The following is a 19,952-nucleotide window of genomic DNA, read 5'->3' as shown; positions in this document are numbered from 1 at the left end:
TCTATTTTTAGCCGTGGCGGCCATCTTGGTTTGATGGCCAGGTCACCGGACACAATTTTTAAACTAGATACCCCAATGATGATTGTGGCCAAGTTTCAAATAATTTGGCCCAGCAGTTTCAGGGGAGAAGATTTTTCTAAAAGATTACTAAGATTTACGAAAAATGGTTAAAAATTGACTATAAAGGGCAATAACTCCTAAAGTGGTCAACTGATCATTTTGGTCATGTTGACTTTTTTGTAGATCTTACTTTGCTGAACATTATTGCTTTTTACAGTTTATCTCTATCTAAAATAATATTCAAGATAATAACCAAAAACAACAAAATTTCCTTAAAATTACCAATTCAGGGGCAGCAACCTAACAACGGAATGTCAGATTCATCTGAAAATTTCAGGGCAGATAGATCTTAACCTGATTAACAATATTACCCCATGTCAGATTTGCCCTAAATGCTTTGGTTTTTGAGTTATAAGCCAAAAACTGCATTTTACCCCTATGTTCTATTTATAGCCATGGCGGCCATCTTGGTTAGTTGGCAGGGTCACCGGACACAATTTTTAAACTAGATACCCCAATGATGATTGTGGCCAAGTTTGGTTAAATTTGGCCTAGTAGTTTCAGAGGAGAAGATTTTTGTAAAAGTTAACGCCGGACGCAGGACGACGACGGACGACGACGACGACGGACGCCGGACGCCAAGTGATGAGAAAAGCTCACTTGGCCCTTTGGGCCAGGTGAGCTAAAAATCAGATCCATCAAAATCTAATCTTACAAATTCGGTTGGTTTACACTGTAAAAGAATCTAAATTATACAAATGATTTACCTGTGGTATAGATTCCTTTTTTTTCAAATGTGAGTAATTAATAAGGTTACAGTTAGTTCTATTCATTCATTCAAATTTCCTTTTTTTAATGTAACTCGACAATAGGTGTTGCTACTTACCTTTACCTATTGTTTAACCAGATTGTAAAATTGTCAACACAATTGAGACATTTAAATTGACCTGTTTGTATTGTAAGAGTTGACACATATATAATCACTAAGACATTTCAAAGCTAGCTGAAGGTTGCACTTCATTAAATATAGACAATGCAATTTCCCATAGGAACTCACTTTGTGGCTAAAGATGTGCCACCCATATCATTTGATTTCACTATATCAACAGTACGTAGTTTTATATTTCATTTCGCATAATATATGTCCCAATTTAACAAATAAGATCCAGCATTCTATGAAAATTATTTTTAATAGCACATTCAAAAATGTCACTTTATGATTTTTTTTTGAATGTTTTTCAATTGATCATTAGATTTGACTATAGCCACATTTTATTTCATTTACTATGATATAATTCCCATTTAAACAGGTGGATCATCTTCATATTAAATCAAACATGTAATGATAATTTTTTTATCACACTAAAATCCACAGAAACAAGTTGGATGCATAAGCGTATTTATCCTACTTGCTTTCAAGATGTGATTTTTTTTACAATGATTCAGATTACATCAATCTTATAAAAGTGAATTCCCTTTAGTGAACACAGTAAAATCCTAATATATATATAGATACTCCAAGGTAGAAAACAATTCACATTTTCAGAAGCAATGGCATTAAGAAGTGAATTAAAATAAAATAAATCCCAATTGCATAAGATAACAGTCTGAAAATGGAAACTGAAAACAACTGAGTAGCTATTTTTGGTTTTATACATGTGTACATGCAGTTAAGAAAATATTTTACTGATTTAGTATGTCGGGTCAAATTTAAAAATTATTTTTATTCGGGATTTAAATAAACTCATCATAGATAACAGGAATAAAATTTTATATTTACGCCAGCCGCGCGTTTCGTCTACAAAAGACTCATCAGTGACGCTCGAATCAAAAAGTAATGAAACCAATAATATTTTCTTCCCGATCAATCTTATAATAGAATTACTCCATTTGAAAACAAACTTCTTGAAAAAAAACATGCTGTAAGGTTGAGTTAGGTTGGAAAGGAACAGTACAGGTACATGTAGCATCAAGATATACTAATGTCTAACAATACCAACTTGTCAACTCAAATGCCTCAATTTTACAATCTGATTGAACGATAGGTAAAGGTAAACAGCAACACCTTTAGTTTAGTCACAAATATTTCAAAATACCATATATGTATCCTAGTTAATTAAAGAAGTTCCCTTTCTTATATATTGTTTAAACATTTTCTTTTATATAGAAAACATCCCGAATATAGATCAAGAAAGAATATCATACAAACTAGGACAAGATATCTTCTATCAAATTCATCAATTTCCTGCAGTATTTACCAGTGGAAGTATTGCATTACACAAGGCTGTTATAATAGATGATGGGTATGTGGTTAATATACAAATGGAAAATTCAGCAATGACGATTTATAATACGGATTATTCATATGTTAGTACAATACAACTACAGGGTCGACCATGGGATATTACTGTGGTAAACAACTCTACTGTAGCTGTTACTCTATTTCACTGTAGCATTATAGACATATGGGACATACACAATAAACAGAAAGTGAAATCAATTCAGTTATCTACAGAATGCGTTGGCATCACAACTATTGACAACAAGTTAGTAGTAGGCTGTACGGGAAGATTGTTGATCATAGATCCTCAGACAGAGAATTTGGAGAAGACCATTGATACTGGTGATTGTAATCCTGTCACACTGTGTGGTTCTGGTGATGGCATATTTTGCACAGATGATAGTCATTACCTGTACCATTACAGTCACTCTAATAACAAGATTTCTAAAGTGAAGTTACCATCAAAGCCTTGTATTACAACGATACTACAAGATGGTAGTGTGTATGCGATATGTCTGGATAAATCAGTACAACATGTGTCATCTGATGGAAGGAAGTATAAACAAGTTACTACAGAAGGGCTGACATCACTGAGGTTGATTCATGGAATAAACTATAATCAGGTACAAAAGAAACTGATAATTGCAAATGGAGTCTCATTTACTTTGTTTAAGGAGTGCTGATTTATACAAGAATTAAAATCAATCTAAAATTACCCGCCTAATTTAAGGCAACAGTAGTATACCAATAAGAATGAGTTTAATTTTCGTAAAGGCATTCAAACAAAATCATTATTGAAAACTTATTTACATTGTTCAATATACAATATGTAGATAAAGAACTGATGGTTTGTAAGAAAAAGTAAATGAAACGGCAAAAGAAAACCGTAATTAAAGAGAACATAAAATCGACTTTAAAGGGGCACTAGCTGCCAAATTAATGTTAACCGATTTGACTCAAATTCTCAGATTGTATTTATAAAAATGTAAAACATTTTTCCAAACTATCAAAAGTATTAGATAAACAATTTACAGGAGATGGTCTCAATAAGATGTAGCTTCGTTTCGTACGAATTTCAGCCAAGACGCCATCTAATTAACTATCGAGCTGACCTTCTATGACCATATAAGCGATGTAAACATAAACACCGATATAAATAGATTAAGTAACTCGTGCAATTGGATTTTTATAGGTCTGTTAAATTTTGTTTTATAAATCAAAAATTTATGTTTATCGTCCTTTTTACCTTTATAAGAAAGATTTTTTGTGGATCGAATTAGTCAATCCAATTATTTACCTTAGTTTCACTTTCAATGTTGACATTCTTTTCCTTTAAATAACCGTACACGGACAATGCATGCGTTATTCTATCCCTTTCTACGGGGTAAATTGGAGTTCACATGAAAACGAATTTCATGAGGTCGAATTATTTACTTGCAAGTGGATAATTCTTTATCAAGGTTTATTAGCCTAATTTGACAAAATTGAACCATTTTAGCTGATAAAAGCAAATTATTGTTTTACTATTCTACTTTCATTAATGATTGAACAAAATAAATCATTCTTTAGATTTTATATATCTCGTAGCTAGTGCCCCTTTATGTTGTTACATTATGTAGACTTTGAAAATAAAGTATTACCTGCACCATTCAGTCACTTTACTAACAAGAGGTTCAAAATAAAGTTACCATCAAAGCCATGTGGTATGACCATACTACAAGATGGGAGTATATATGTGATATGTTGGGATAGATCAGTACTGCATGCATCATATGAAGGAAAGAAGTATAAAAAAGTAACTACAAAGGGAATGAAATCACTGGAGTGGAGTGATGGAATACGTTATACCACTGTACAACGGAAACTGATCGTTACTGATGATAACTCAATGACAGTGTTTAATGAATGCTGATGCTAGGATTAAAAAATTAAATAACATTATTAATTATTTTTTTCCATCCCAATTAATTAGTTTCTCAAACGGATTAGAGTGAAAGTGAGAGGTCTTGTGAGAGGATAAACAAACTATATTCATATTTTATCTTAACTGGTAACTGAATTAGATTACCAATAACTTTATAAGTATTAAGTACAGATATCTTGTTTTCTTTTACAACATTCCACATTTAAGCAACCAATATCGTATTAGTTCTTTCTAAATCTGTTTACACAATACTCTGTACAATATCATGGTAAATTGTATACAGGAGTCTGCAGAAAATCTTTAATATAGCAGGCTTTTAATTGTGATATATACATATTTTAAGACAAAAGAATAGACATTTCGACTTTTCAAATAGACAAATCATTATGTCTAAAGTTCGCTGATAAATACCTTTCCAAGAAAAACAAGCGTTTTTGAAAAGACTTAACAGTGAGTCACGCTCACATCAAAAGGATACATAAAGTGCAAAGTTGATGACCATTGAGGACTAGGTATACTTTGCCAACTTTGGTTTACACATTTAGATTTATATATGTTCATTTCTAAATAATTACATTAGATGTATGTTTCATTATAATACGTTATTCTGATTGGCTAACTGCACATCATGTGTTATTCCTTAATCAATTGCATTACACAATAAAATATATCATTCATGATGACACGAGGTCCCACAATAAAGTGCACAGGTGAATTAAATAAAATCTTGATAAAAATCGTGCTTTCATGATCCTAGCTAAAAACTGTAATTATAAGTATTGAATGCTTCTTTTTGTAACTTTATAGAGTTGTAAAAGCGTTGACCGTGCGCACATTTTTAGAATGAAGCGCTTTCGCGCTTCATACAAAATATACTTCGGTCAACGCTTTCACACCCCAATAAATTTACAAAAAGAAGCATTCAATTCTTAAATAAAAGCACAAGGATTGTTAAAGATTTCTCACCTTTAACAGTGTAGCCTTTTTAACACAGATACCATTCACTTTAACATTAGGATCTAAGGGTAGAGGCAAGTCATCAAAACTGATAAAAAAGATTATTTTGGTTACCTCAGGATCTTGCAGTAAGGTTTGAAGGCTAAGTGAGCTTTTCCTATAATTTGGCATCAGTCATGCGTCTTCATCCGTCGTCTGTTAACTTTAACAAAACTAGAGGCTCTAAAGAGCCTGTGTCGCTCACCTTGGTCTATGTGAATATTAAACAATGGACACAGATGGATTCATGACAAAATTGTGTTTTGGTGATGGTGATGTGTTTGTAGATCTTACTTTACTAAACATTCTTGCTGCTTACAATTATCTCTATCTATAACAGTACTTTCTGTGGAAAATGTTATTGAAAATCTTCAAATTTTAAGAAAATTGTTAAAAATTGACTATGAAGGGCAATAACTCCTTAGGGGGTCAATTGACTATTTTGGTCATACTGACTTATTTTTAGTTCTTACTTTGCTGTACATTATTGCTGTTTACAGTTTACCTCTATCTATAATAATATTCAAGATAATAACCAAAAACAGCAAAATTTCCTTAAAATTACCATTTCAGGGGCAGCAAGACAACAACTGATTATCCGATTCATCTGAAAATTCCAGGGCAGATAAATCGTGACCTGATCAACAATTTTACTTCCTGTCAGATTTGCTCCAAATGCTTTGGTTTTTGAGTTATAAGCCAAAAACTGCATTTTACCCCTATGTTCTATTTTTAGCCATGGCGGCCATCTTGGTTGGTTGCCCGGGTCACCGGACACATTTTTTAAACTAGATACCCCAATGATGATTATGGCCAAGTTTGGTTAAATTTGGCCCAGTAGTTTCAGAGGAGAAGATTTTTCTAAAAGATTACTAAGATTTACGAAAAATGGTTAAAAATTGACTATAAAGGGCAATTACTCCTAAAGTGGTCAACTGACCATTTTGGTCATGTTGACTTATTTGTAGATCTTACTTTGCTGAACATTATTGCTGTTTACAGTTTATCTCTATCTATAATAATATTCAAGATAATAACCAAAAACAGCAAAATTTCCTTAAAATTACCATTTCAGGGGCAGCAACACAACAACCGATTATCCGATTCATTTGAAAATTCCAGGGCAGATAGATCGTGACCTGATCAACAATTTTACTTCCTGTCAGATTTGCTCCAAATGCTTTGGTTTTTGAGTTATAAGCCAAAAACTGCATTTTACCCCTATGTTCTATTTATAGCCATGGCGGCCATCTTGGTTCGTTGCCCGGGTCACCGGACACATTTTTTAAACTAGATACCCCAATGATGATTATGGCCAAGTTTGGTTAAATTTGGCCCAGTAGTTTCAGAGGAGAAGATTTTTCTAAAAGAGTACTAAGATTTACGAAAAATGGTTAAAAATTGACTATAAAGGGCAATAACTCCTAAAGTGGTCAACTGACCATTTTGGTCATGTTGACTTATTTGTAGATCTTACTTTGCTGAACATTATTGCTATTTACAGTTTATCTCTATCTATAATAATATTCAAGATAATAACCAAAAACAGCAAAATTTCCTTAAAATTACCATTTCAGGGGCAGCAACCCAACAACGAAATGTCCGATTCATCTGAAAATTCCAGGGCAGATAGATCTTGACCTGATGAACAATTTTACCCCATGTCAGATTTGCTCTAAATGCTCTGGTTTTTGAGTTATAAGCCAAAAACTGCATTTTACCCTTATGTTCTATTTTTAGCCATGGCGGCCATCTTGGTTGGTTGACCGGGTCACCAGACACATTTTTTAAACTAGATACCCCAATGATGATTGTGGCCAAGTTTGGTTAAATTTGGCCCAGTAGTTTCAGAGGAGAAAATTTTTGTAAAAGTTAACGACGCCAGACGACGGACGACAGACGACGGACGCCGGACGCCGGACGCCAAGTGCTGAGAAAAGCTCACTTGGCCCTTTGGGCCAGGTGAGCTAAAAAATTCCTCTTGAACTTCTTGGCCAAGTTTAACCAGACTTGGCCACAATCATCATTGGGGCATCTTCTTAACTAGAGGCTCCAAGGAGCCTGTTTCGCTCACCTGATGTTTTTATTTAAAATTGATGCATGAAATAATGCAATTGTAATACATTTGCTTTAGTTTCAAAGATATAAGCCAATAAATTGCTTCGCCACGTGCAGCTGGATACGACCGCAGAGCTCCAACTCTGAACAGTTGGGACAAAAATGGAAACAATATTTACTCTTGATACAGGTATTAATTTGGATTGTAATTAAATATTTGACACATAAGAGGTTTCTGACACAGAATAACTGTAGTCAAAGAACTTAGAATTGGTTATATGATTTGTATTTATATATTTATATTTTTTTTCTGTTGTGCAATTCACTATGATGTTGGTTGTGAATTGACAACCCCCCCCCCCCCCCCCCACCAAAAAAAAAGAAGCTTAACCTCCCCTTCTTTGCTTTTGTGCAATACACTATGCTGTTGTGAATTGACCTCCACCCAAATCCAACATTAAGAAAATGTTTACCCTTTTTTTTGCTTTTTTACAATGCACTTTGCTGTTGCCTATTGACCCCCCTTTTTTGCAAATAGTCCAAAACTGTTAGTTTTCTCAGTTTGCTTTGTTTTTCATTTGTTAATTTTGGGCCTTTTATAGCTGACTATGCGGTTATGAAGGCCATAAAGTTACTTAAAGTTGTTAATTTCTGTGTCATTTGATCTCTTGTGAAGAGTTCCTAATCATACCACATCTTTCTTCTTTATATAATGATATTATTTATATTAACAAATATGATATAATTTTTTTTCTTTCTGGACTTTCTGGAATGATAACCTATGCCATTAATTCAACTATTCATTTATTTTCATATAAACTCTGACATTTGAGTAAGTTTGTGACATATTATATAAACATACACAAAATACTTTGTATAAAATAATATATGTAATAGACATGATAGTTTAAACCATGAAATAGCATTTAATATTAAAATATTGCACATCAAAACAAGAAACAAATAAATTACACATGAAAAATTACATATAAACATAGTTTGTATAACTGTCTTTATTGTTATACAAATCAGTCGTAAAACAAAAGTTACAAGTATTTATGAACAGAAAAAAGCTTTGATGTGTTTGGTCACTACACAATTCTGAAGTGTTTCTCTATATTAAAGTTCTCGTATAGAACCAGATGGTTTCATTTCCTCCAATACTGAAAAATAAAAATTACAGTTTTAATGAAGTAAATGAAATAAATTAACTACATTTATCTTTGGTGTTTTATTTATCAATCTTTATTTTGTCTTACATGAATAAAATATATGCATCGTTAGCATTCAGCATTTAAGACATGTTTGTTCCCCACAAGCTCCAGATCTCAAAGGTATGTTCTATAGTTAACTGCAGTCGATATCTAGCATATATTTGTCTATTTACATTTTTTTTGATAGGTTTTTTTTCATACACTTATAATTAGTAACTAAGGCCTGAATGAAAATAGACCTCTTCCTTCGTCATAGGTGACCAAATAAAGACAACAGAAGTATACCGCTGTTCGAAATTCATAAATTGAAAGACAAAAAACAAATCAGGGTTACAAACTAAAACTGAGGTAAACGCATCAAATACAAGAAAACTAGTCAAGAATGTTTAGAATTGAGATATGACGGATTAAGTCCGAATCTTGATACAGCTTTCCAGTACAAATCTGTGATGATCCTATAGTAGTTACTACTCATTTAAATGATCCATTACTTTGATTATTTCATGAACTAACTTTCTTGACTTTAAGGCATATTGGACATAATCATGACTTTTATTTTGGAACAAAAACGGAGTAAACCCTAAACTTAATGAATTAACAGATAGAATTTGTCCTTATTCTGAAGATTCTGAATTTTAGAGTTTGAATGAATTAATGTTGAATGTTAACTTACACTAAGAATTTTCACTTTTGATATTTACTATTTAAAAGTTTGTTCTATTTAATCAAAAAGAAGATATACAAATAAAATTTTTACAGTTACTGAGCACAAAGCCTATTTTGTATGATGTTCAAATTATATTCCATACATAAACAATGTGTTATTTGCGCATAATACATAAAAATGAAATAAATACTGAAGGATTGTGCAAACAGGATATGATTTATTTGTTTTTCTTGTTTCATCGTTAAATTCTCATACCTGAGCCATTTTATGGAGATTTTCAAACACAGCAGCCATCATAGCAGTTACACTGATTTCAATCAAGTTCTGCATGTAGTGTACAGCTTCTTCATCATTCAAATGGAGAACAAATTTATCTTGTACCTGAGAAATTATTACATAAAGTAGTCAATATTAAATCTTTTGCAACAAACTTTCATGAAAACAAGGGGGGAAAAAATAACATGAAAATAAAACAAACGTAAGTATCAACAAAAGATGATGACACGTATAGCTGTTTTACTGCAACATAATTGGGCTGTTCACTATTCTCTGACCTCAAAGTTTTCTGGTTCATACTTTTCTATCCTGTTGCTTCTTTTTCAAATTAATTTTCATAATAATAAACTACATTTTCATTTATGTTTCTAGCCATTGTGTCTTTCTCCTCTTTTTTATATAGTATTCCGGTGATCTATCTCATATGAAAAACAACATGTCATTTACAACAGAGTCACATTAGGAACAGGATCTGCTCCCCTTTCCAGAGCACCTGAGATCACCATCAGTTTTGATCGGATTCATGTAACTCAGTTTTCTATGTAGTGTTATGAAGACTGAGGTTCTCATTAGGTCATTATCAATGTTGCCAAGGTAATGTTAATGTTTTCATTTTGCTATCACTTTGGTATTATCCGCCTCTCTTTCAGGCATATTATTCAATTTTACTATCCTCCCCTTTGCCAAAATCACCCTGCTCAGTTTCTCCGTAATACTTGTATCACGGTGTCATATGGTATTTTGAACCCCCTAAAAAGTGAACCCGGGGTCAAAATACCATGCGGTAAAATGACCCCGGGGTCATTATACCGCATGGTATTTTGACCCCGGGGTCATTTTTCACATATGGTATTTTGAACCCCCCTGTTTTTGATAAATAGTATTGCAGATAATCTAATTAACAATTTATTGCCTATCATTTTTACAATAGCTTGAATTTTTGAAATTCAAGGTCTATAGTAGGGGGTTCAATATACCGCAGGGGGGTCATAATACCATGGCTAAGTAAAATTTTCAAAATGTCTTTTCCAGTATATTAAATACATACAAACTACTTATTGGAGTATTATAACTATGTTAAGGATTTAGAATAGCTTGGATTTTTAAAATTCAAGGTCTATAGTAGGGGGTTCAATATACCGCAGGGGGGTCAAAAATACCATGGCTAAGTAAAATTTTCAAAATATCTTTTCCAGTGTATTAAATACATACAAACTACTTCTTGAAGTATTATAACTATGTTAAGGAGTTAGAATAGCTTGAATTTTTGAAATTCAAGGTCTATAGTAGGGGGTTCAATATACCGCAGGGGGGTCAAAATACCATGGCTAAGTAAAATTTTCAAAATATCTTTTCTAGTATATTAAATACATACAAACTACTTATTGGAGTATTATAACTATTTTAAGGATTTAGAGTAGCATGGATTTTTAAAATTCAAGGTCTATAGTAGGGGGTTCAATATACCACAGGGGGGTCAAATTACCATGGCTAAGTAAAATTTTCAAATTTTTTTCCAGTTTATTAAATACATACAAACTACTTCTTGAAGTATTATAACTATGTTAAGGAGTTAGAATAGCTTGAATTTTTGAAATTCAAGGTCTATAGTAGGGGGTTCAATATACCGCAGGGGGGTCAAAATACCATGGCTAAGTAAAATTTTCAAAATATCTTTTCCAGTATATTAAATACATACAAACTACTTATTGAAGTATTATAACTATGTTAAGGATTCAGAATAGCTTGGATTTTTAAAATTCAAGGTCTATAGTAGGGGGTTCAATATACTGCAGGGGGGTCAAAATACCATGGCTAAGTAAAATTTTCAAAATATCTTTTCCAGTATATTAAATACATACAAACTACTTATTGGAGTATTATTACAATGTTAAAAGTTAGAATTGCTAGAATTTAAAAAAAATTAAGGTCTATAGTAGGGGTTTCAATATACCATGGTAGGGGGGTCAAAATACCATGGCAAAGTAAAATGTTCAAAACATCTTTTCCATCATGTTCAATACATACAAACTACTTATTAGAGTATTATTAATATGTTAAGGAGTTAAAATAGCTCGAATTTTTGAAATTCAAGGTATATAGTAGGGGGTTCAATATACCACAGGGGGTCAAAATACCATGGCGAGGTATGTATTAAACTTGTTGGAAAAGATATTTTGAAAATTTTACTTTGCCATGGTATTTTGACCCCCTGCGGTATATTGAACCTGCTACTCTAGACCTTTAATTCAAAAAATTCTGGCAATTCTAACTTTTTTATGTAGTAAGAATACACCAATAAGCAGTTTGTATGTAGGTGTCAGTATTCACCTCAGAAACTTACAAAACCTTTGAATAGACTTATTAAGAAGGTATATAATTACGATACTGTTGTCAAGTCATTAAAGATTGCATATTTTGGCGTTAATATTGAGTCACTGATAAGGTCTTTGCATCGGAACTAAACACATTTATTCTAAAAACAGTTGTTGGCATGACACGGGTTATGTTCTTCTCATATATGTTATGATGGTATGATACTAAACCCCTAATGGGAAGGATTGTGCCTGATGTTCTTATGATGAAATCATAATCTTTCAGTCAGTTTAATTGAAGTCTGGAGCTGGCATGTCAGTTAACTGCTAGTGGTCTGTTGTTATTTATGTATTATTGTCATTTTGTTTATTTTCTTAAAATATTGAAAACAACACGTTATTAATTTCTTGTGTCCGAAGCGCTTTTCTGGATTTACCTTCATCAGGAACGCTCAAAGCCAAACATTTGAAATCCGAAGATGGTTACATCTTCTGACATCAGACTCGGACTTTTCTTGAAGTGAATTTTAATGTGCGTATTGTTATGCGTTCACTTTTCTGCATTGGTTAGAGGTATAGGGGGAGGGTTGAGATCTCACAAACATGTTTAACCCTGCCGCATTTTTGCGCCTGTCCCAAGTCAGGAGCCTCTGGCCTTTGTTAGTCGTGTATTATTTTAATTTTAGTTTCTTGTGTACAATTTGGAAATTAGTATGGCGTTCATTATCACTGGACTAGTATATATTTGTTCAGGGGCCAGCTGAGGGACACCTCCGGGTGCGGGAATTTCTCGCTACATTGAAGACCTGTTGGTGACCCTCTGCTGTTGTTTTTTATTTGGTCGGGTTGTTGTCTCTTTGACACATTCCCCATTTCCATTCTCAATTTTATTAAACTTGCTGGAAAAGTTATTTTGAAAATTTTACTTTGCCATGGTATTTGGACCCCCCTGCAGTATATTGAACCCCCTACTCTAGGCCTTCAATTAAAAAAATTCTGGCAATTTGAACTCTTTTATGTAGTTAGAATACACCAATAAGTAGTTTGTATGTATTAAACTTGCTGGAAAAGCTATTTTGAAAATTTTACTTTGCCATGGTATTTTGACCCCCCTGCGGTATATTGAACCCCCTACTGTAGGCCTTTAATTTCAGAAATTCTGGCAATTTGAACTTTTTTATGTAGTTAGAATACACCAATAAGTTGTTTGTATGTATTTAACTTGCTGGAAAAGATATTTTGAAAATTTTACTTTGCCATGGTATTTTGACCCCCCTGCGGTATATTGAACCCCCTACTCTAGGCCATTAATTTCAGAAATTCTGGCAATTTGAACTTTTTTATGTAGTTAGAATACACCAATAAGTTGTTTGTATGTATTTAACTTGCTGGAAAAGATAATTTAAAAATTTTACTTTGCCAAGGTATTTTGACCCCCTGCGATATATTGAACCCCTTACTTTAGACAATTCAAAAAATTCTGGCAATTTTAACTCTTAAATGCAGTTAATATACACCAACAAGTAGTTTGTATGTATTAAACTTGCTGGAAAAGTTATTTTGAAAATTTTACTTTGCCATGGTATTTGGACCTCCCTGCAGTATATTGAACCCCCTACTCTAGGCCTTTAATTTCAGAAATTCTGGCAATTTGAACTTTTTTATGTAGTTAGAATACACCAATAAGTAGTTTGTATGTATTAAACTTGCTGGAAAAGATATTTTGAAAATTTTACTTTGCCATGGTATTTTGACCCCCCTGCGGTATATTGAACCCCCTACTCTAGGCCTTTAATTTCAGAAATTCTGGCAATTTGAACTCTTTTATGTAGTAAGAATACACCAATAAGTAGTTTGTATGTATTAAACTTGCTGGAAAAGATATTTTGAAAATTTTACTTTGCCATGGTATTTGGACCTCCCTGCAGTATATTGAACCCCCTACTGTAGGCCTTTAATTTCAGAAATTCTGGCAATTTGAACTTTTTTATGTAGTTAGAATACACCAATAAGTAGTTTGTATGTATTAAACTTGCTGGAAAAGATATTTTGAAAATTTTACTTTGCCATGGTATTTTGACCCCCCTGAGGTATATTGAACCCCCTACTCTAGGCCTTTAATTCTGGCAATTTGAACTCTTTTATGAAGTAAGAATATACCAATAAGTAGTTTGTATGTATTAAACTTGCTGGGAAAGATATTTTGAAAATTTTACTTTGCCATGGTATTTTGACCCCCCTGCGGTATATTGAACCCCTTACTCTAGACAATTCAAAAAATTCTGGCAATTTTAACTCTTATATGTAGTTAATATACACCAACAAGTAGTTTGTATGTATTATACTTGCTGGAAAAGATATTTTGAAAATTTTACTTTGCCATGGTATTAGGACCTCCCTGCAGTATATTGAACCCCCTACTGTAGGCCTTTAATTTCAGAAATTCTGGCAATTTGAACTTTTTTATGTAGTTAGAATACACCAATAAGTAGTTTGTATGTATTAAACTTGCTGGAAAAGATATTTTGAAAATTTTACTTTGCCATGGTATTTTGACCCCCCTGTAGTATATTGAACCCCCTACTCTAGGCCTTTAATTTCAGAAATTCTGGCAATTTGAACTCTTTTATGTAATTAGAATTCACCAATAAGTAGTTTGTATGTATTAAACTTGCTGGAAAAGATATTTTGAAAATTTTACTTTGCCATGGTATTTTGACCCCCCTGAGGTATATTGAACCCCCTACTCTAGGCCTTTAATTTCAGAAATTCTGGCAATTTGAACTCTTTTATGTAGTAAGAATACACCAATAAGTAGTTTGTATGTATTAAACTTGCTGGAAAAGATATTTTGAAAATTTTACTTTGCCATGGTATTTTGACCCCCCTGAGGTATATTAAACCCCCTACTCTAGGCCTTTAATTTCAGAAATTCTGGCAATTTGAACTTTTTTATGTAGTTAGAATACACCAATAAGTAGTTTGTATGTATTAAACTTGCTGGAAAAGCTATTTTGAAAATTTTACTTTGCCATGGTATTTGGACCCCCTGCAGTATATTGAATCCCCTACTCTAGGCCTTTAATTTCAGAAATTCTGGCAATTTGAACTTTTTTATGTAGTTAGAATACACCAATAAGTAGTTTGTATGTATTAAACTTGCTGGAAAAGATATTTTGAAAATTTTACTTTGTCATGGTATTTTGACCCCCTGCGATATATTGAACCCCTTACTCTAGACAATTCAAAAAAATCTGGCAATTTTAACTCTTATATGTAGTTAATATACACCAACAAATAGTTTCTATGTATTAAACTTGCTGGAAAAGATATTTTTAAAATTATACTTTGCCATGGTATTTGGACCCCCCTGCAGTATATTGAACCCCCTACTCTAGGCCTTTAATTTCAGAAATTCTGGCAATTTGAACTTTTTCATGTAGTTAGAATACACCAATAAGTAGTTTGTATGTATTAAACTTGCTGGAAAAGATATTTTGAAAAAAAATTTTGCCATGATATTTTGACCCCCCTGCGGTATATTGAACCCCCTACTCTAGGCCTTTCATTTCAGAAATTCTGGCAATTTGAACTCTTTTATGTAGTAAGAATACACCAATAAGTAGTTTGTATGTATTAAACTTGCTGGAAAAGATATTTTGAAAATTTTACTTTGCCATGGTATTTGGACCTCCCTGCAAAATATTGAACCCCTTACTCAAGACAATTCAAAAAATTCTGGCAATTTTAACTCTTATATGTAGTTAATATACACCAACAAGTAGTTTGTATGTATTAAACTTGATGGAAAAGATATTTTGAAAATTTTACTTTGCCATGGTATTTTGACCCCCTTGCGGTATATTGAACCCCTTACTCTAGACAATTCAAAAAATTCTGGCAATTTTAACTCTTATATGTAGTTAATATACACCAACAAGTAGTTTGTGTGTATTAAACTTGATGGAAAAGATATTTTGAAAATTTTACTTTGCCATGGTATTTTGACCCTCTGCGGTATATTGAACCCCTTACTCTAGACAATTAAAAAAATTCTGGCAATTTTAACTCTTATATGTTGTTAATATACACCAACAAGTAGTTTGTATGTATTAAACTTGCTGGAAAAGATATTTTTAAAATTTTACTTTGCCATGGTATTTTGACCCCCTCCCCCTTTTTTTACCATGGAAAATCAAAACTACCCTTATATAATATATATATATATACATATGTTATAATTACAAATAATTAAAGCATTCAAGCTACATATGGTCTAGTTATAATATGTCAATAAGTATTTTAAATGACATTTTGTTGGTAAATACTTCAGAGCACTTATACCAAGCAAAGATATTTCTTTTAACTAAGCATGGAAAATGTACCTCCCCTTCTTGTATGAATGATTTTTTAATCTATGATAAGCTTTAGAATAATGTAAAATGTTCTAATATTCATCTAGGATGAAAAAACCAGGGGGGTTCAATTTACCATGGGGGTTCAATTTTCCATACAGGGGGGGTTCAATTTACCATAGCGGTATTTTGACCCCGGGATCAATTTACCATGGGGTTCAAAATACCATATGACAACGGCTTTGAGACAAGAGCAGGCATTATCAGTGGTGTCACAATGTCTGAGGAGAAGTTATCAAGCTTGCTTTCGTCAAGCGTAAAAGTGTCTCAGGGAAGCGGAAAAAAGAAGTAATAGAAGGCTACACAGATAATTGGGGTTTCTTTGTATATATATCCTAAATTATCAGCCACTCCACACAATGTGAAGCTCACTCGCCATAAATGTTCACTTTGAGGATAACAGCTGATATTTTATGATATTAATGTGTAGAAAATCCTATAATCTAAACATACATGTTCATACACAGGTAACAATACTATCACTACAGAAAAAGATTCTTTAGTGTATCATGTGATATTTTTTTTATTTCTAATAAGACATGTTTACATTACAAATACTGGATATTCAAGTAGAGAAATGTCATATCTAGCTGGAGGTAGCCACATAATTTCAAACAAGAAATTACTTATTCTTCAGATATCTTTGTAAACATAAGTACATTACCTTTTTCACCGTTTTATCAGGCTCTAGTGCAATATCAGGAATGCTGGCATCTACAACCAGGGCAAACAAATTCAATATCAGATTGGCCGACCTGTAAATATAGAGCAAAAATACATAACACTAAACTATTTGACTCTTCAATGTTTGTAATGAATGAACATGCAACTACTTCCTATCTTTTTTTCAATCATAACTACGGTAACTTAAAGTCACAAAGTCTTTTCTTCATTAAGTTCTGATGGAGTTAAAAAGGCAAAATATGAATTTACCTTCTCAGAGCAAGAAATGAAGTGTAGCAGTGTTTCTTGAAGTCATGGAAATGATCAGAGTTTGTTCCGCCCATGGCATCCACCATTTCTCTGCTGAGTCTCATTGGTGGTGGAAGAACCTTTGGATCACGTCCAAGTATATAACCAAAATCTACATGGAATAATTTTCCTAAAAAAAAAGCAACAATGAAATATAACATGTCAGATAATATCCAAAAATCTATACCGCAATTTTTTTTTGAAATAAAAGAAATGGTCAAATATAATATTATTATTTATAGTGGATTCATTTCTGATTTTTGTTTGTTTCATTATTTTTACGACACAGAAACTGAAATACTTTGAACATAGTATTTGCCTTTAACAGTCAATTTAAACACATTATTCTAAGAGCTATCTAAAAAGAGTACTAATGTATTTTCCAACATTTAAAAACTCTAGGATCTACTTGTTCAAAAAAGTAAGTCTGTTAAGACCCGTTTTAGGACCAAAAATATAGTATTTCTTTAAATTTGAACTATTTACTTGAAAGTAGAATATTTTTACATAAATATGGGCTGTTTTTTTACATTACAATGCACATACATCAGGTACTAGCATCATTAATTGACTGTTTTTGACTTAAATGTATGTTGTATTTTGTTGATAATACATAACATATGATAAGGTTGAAACTGAACACAAATGCAGCCAAATAAACTATAGACAAAAAACAATCTGAACAGTGACGTTATATGACCTATTTAATATTTTTTTCATATCTAAGCTTGGATTTGAGTGTCTCTGATAACCAAATCAGTTCAAATCTTTTGCATAAACTAATTGAATCAACTGATATAGTTTTTCAAGGGTTTTAAACATGTTAAAAAAACTTGCAGCACATTTATTTCGATTTCTAGACCAAAATTAGCACTAACAGGATCATTCTGATTTGTAATGTTTTTTGTTTTGTTTGAATAATAATATGTCACAATATCCCAATAAGACAGCAACCCAGCAACACAATAAAGACCAGACGATTTCTGGACATATATAAATGATCTTCATCAAAAACAATTGTGTAGAAACATTGATATCCAACATTACATTATACTGCTATAATTCATCAGATCATTGAATAAACATATAAAAAGAAGACAACCTTAAATACGAAGTAATGTTCTCAAATCCCTAAATATTCAATGTTTTCTTTTCATCCTATTTTGTAATACTGAGTAGTTTTGATACTAACCATTTTTTGTCAGAAGTAAATTATCTAAATGTCTGTCACCAACACCTAGTAGATATGTCACCACACAGTATCCAGCTGTAATAAAGAATTAGTTTTAAAAATCATATATAACAACATATTTTAACCTAGATAACATCTACTCTTAAGGAGTGAACATAGCTCACTTTATAGTTCAGTGCAACTACAAGGTTCACCAATCATCTTCTTTTCCCATACAAAATTTTATCTCTCATGAACATATTGCTATTCTCTAAACCTGATCCTAGTTAAAACAGAAAATAAATCAGTTCTTCTCTTACATTTACAGATGGTACTATGTGATTTCCAACAAAGATTTTATATATAGCACTCTTTCTATACAATTTTTTGTGGATTTTTGTGGGTACATGTGAACCATGAAATAAAATTTTCTATCGATGCCTTGTATGCAGAGATTGTCAAAACCACAAAATAAAATATCAACAAACTGCAATTTTTTGTTAATGATAAATCCCAAGAAAATAATAATGATAATTGAATCCAAAGAAGCAGTGGGAAGTATATTATTTTGTGCGTCTTGTACTAAGTCAATACATTTGTACAAGTGTGTATTAACGTTTTGGGAATATTAATCTTATAGCTGTCTAAAATGCTAGTTCTCAGGTCTTCCAGATTAACCAAGAGTTGAGAACCAAATAATTAATAGGTTTAAATACAAATTCTACTGACAAACTTATAGACTGTGGGACCTCGGAAACCAAGTGATCTAAGTAGTTCTACTACTGACAAACTTATAGATTGAGGGACCTCTGAAGCCAAGTGATCTAAGTAGTTCTACTACTGACAAACTTATAGATTGAGGGACCTCTGATGCCAAGTGATCTAAGTAGTTCTACTACTGACAAACTTATAGATTGAGGGACCTCTGAAGCCAAGTGGTCTAAATACTTCTACTACTGACAAACTTATAGACTGAGGGACCTCGGAAACCAAGTGATCTAATAGTTCTACTACTGACAAACTTATAGATTGAGGGACCTCTGAAGCCAAGTGGTCTAAGTAGTTCTACTACTGACAAACTTATAGACTGAGGGACCTCGGAAACCAAGTGATCTAAGTAGTTCTACTACTGACAAACTTATAGATTGAGGGACCTCTGAAGCCAAGTGGTCTAAGTAGTTCTACTACTGACAAACTTATAGACTGAGGGACCTCGGAAGCCAAGTGATCTAAGTAGTTCTACTACTGACAAACTTATAGATTGAGGGACCTCGGTGGCCAAGTGGTCTAAGTAGTTCTACTACTGACAAACTTATAGATTGAGGGACATCGGTGGCCAAGTGGTCTAAGTAGTTCTACTACTGACAAACTTATAGACTGAGGGACCTCGGTGGCCAAGTGGTCTAAGTAGTTCTACTACTGACAAACTTATAGATTGAGGGACCTCTGAAGCCAAGTGGTCTAAGTAGTTCTACTACTGACAAACTTATAGATTGAGGGACCTCGGTGGCCAATTGGTCTAAGTAGTTCTACTACTGACAAACTTATAGATTGAGGGACCTCTGAAGCCAAGTGGTCTAAGTAGTTCTACTACCGACAAACT

The 19,952-nt window shown here is 32.7% G+C and overlaps 2 protein-coding genes across 3 annotated transcripts in view; one reads left to right on the top strand and one right to left on the bottom strand.

Annotated features, from left to right (window-relative positions):
* LOC143071135 (uncharacterized) overlaps positions 1–19,952 on the top strand; it is a 67,717-nt gene that overhangs the window by 31,630 nt on the left and 16,135 nt on the right. The gene's annotated exons all lie outside the window — the stretch shown is intronic.
* The window catches only part of LOC143071133 (phosphatidylinositol 3-kinase catalytic subunit type 3-like), a 64,048-nt gene continuing 52,318 nt past the window's right edge, over positions 8,223–19,952 (bottom strand). Inside the window, exons 19-23 of the mRNA XM_076245263.1 lie at positions 18,371–18,445; positions 17,140–17,308; positions 16,871–16,961; positions 9,456–9,581; positions 8,223–8,482 (exon numbers count right to left, since the gene is read on the bottom strand). Of these exons, the coding sequence (XP_076101378.1) occupies positions 8,468–8,482; positions 9,456–9,581; positions 16,871–16,961; positions 17,140–17,308; positions 18,371–18,445 (476 nt within the window). The 3' untranslated portion in view covers positions 8,223–8,467. The remainder of the gene's footprint in view (positions 8,483–9,455; positions 9,582–16,870; positions 16,962–17,139; positions 17,309–18,370; positions 18,446–19,952) is intronic.

This window comes from Mytilus galloprovincialis, chromosome 4, assembly GCF_965363235.1.
Source record: "Mytilus galloprovincialis chromosome 4, xbMytGall1.hap1.1, whole genome shotgun sequence".
NCBI lineage: Eukaryota > Metazoa > Mollusca > Bivalvia > Mytilida > Mytilidae > Mytilus > Mytilus galloprovincialis.
Note: the sequence above shows the minus strand (reverse complement) of the source record. Positions and strands in the feature narration are given on the sequence as shown.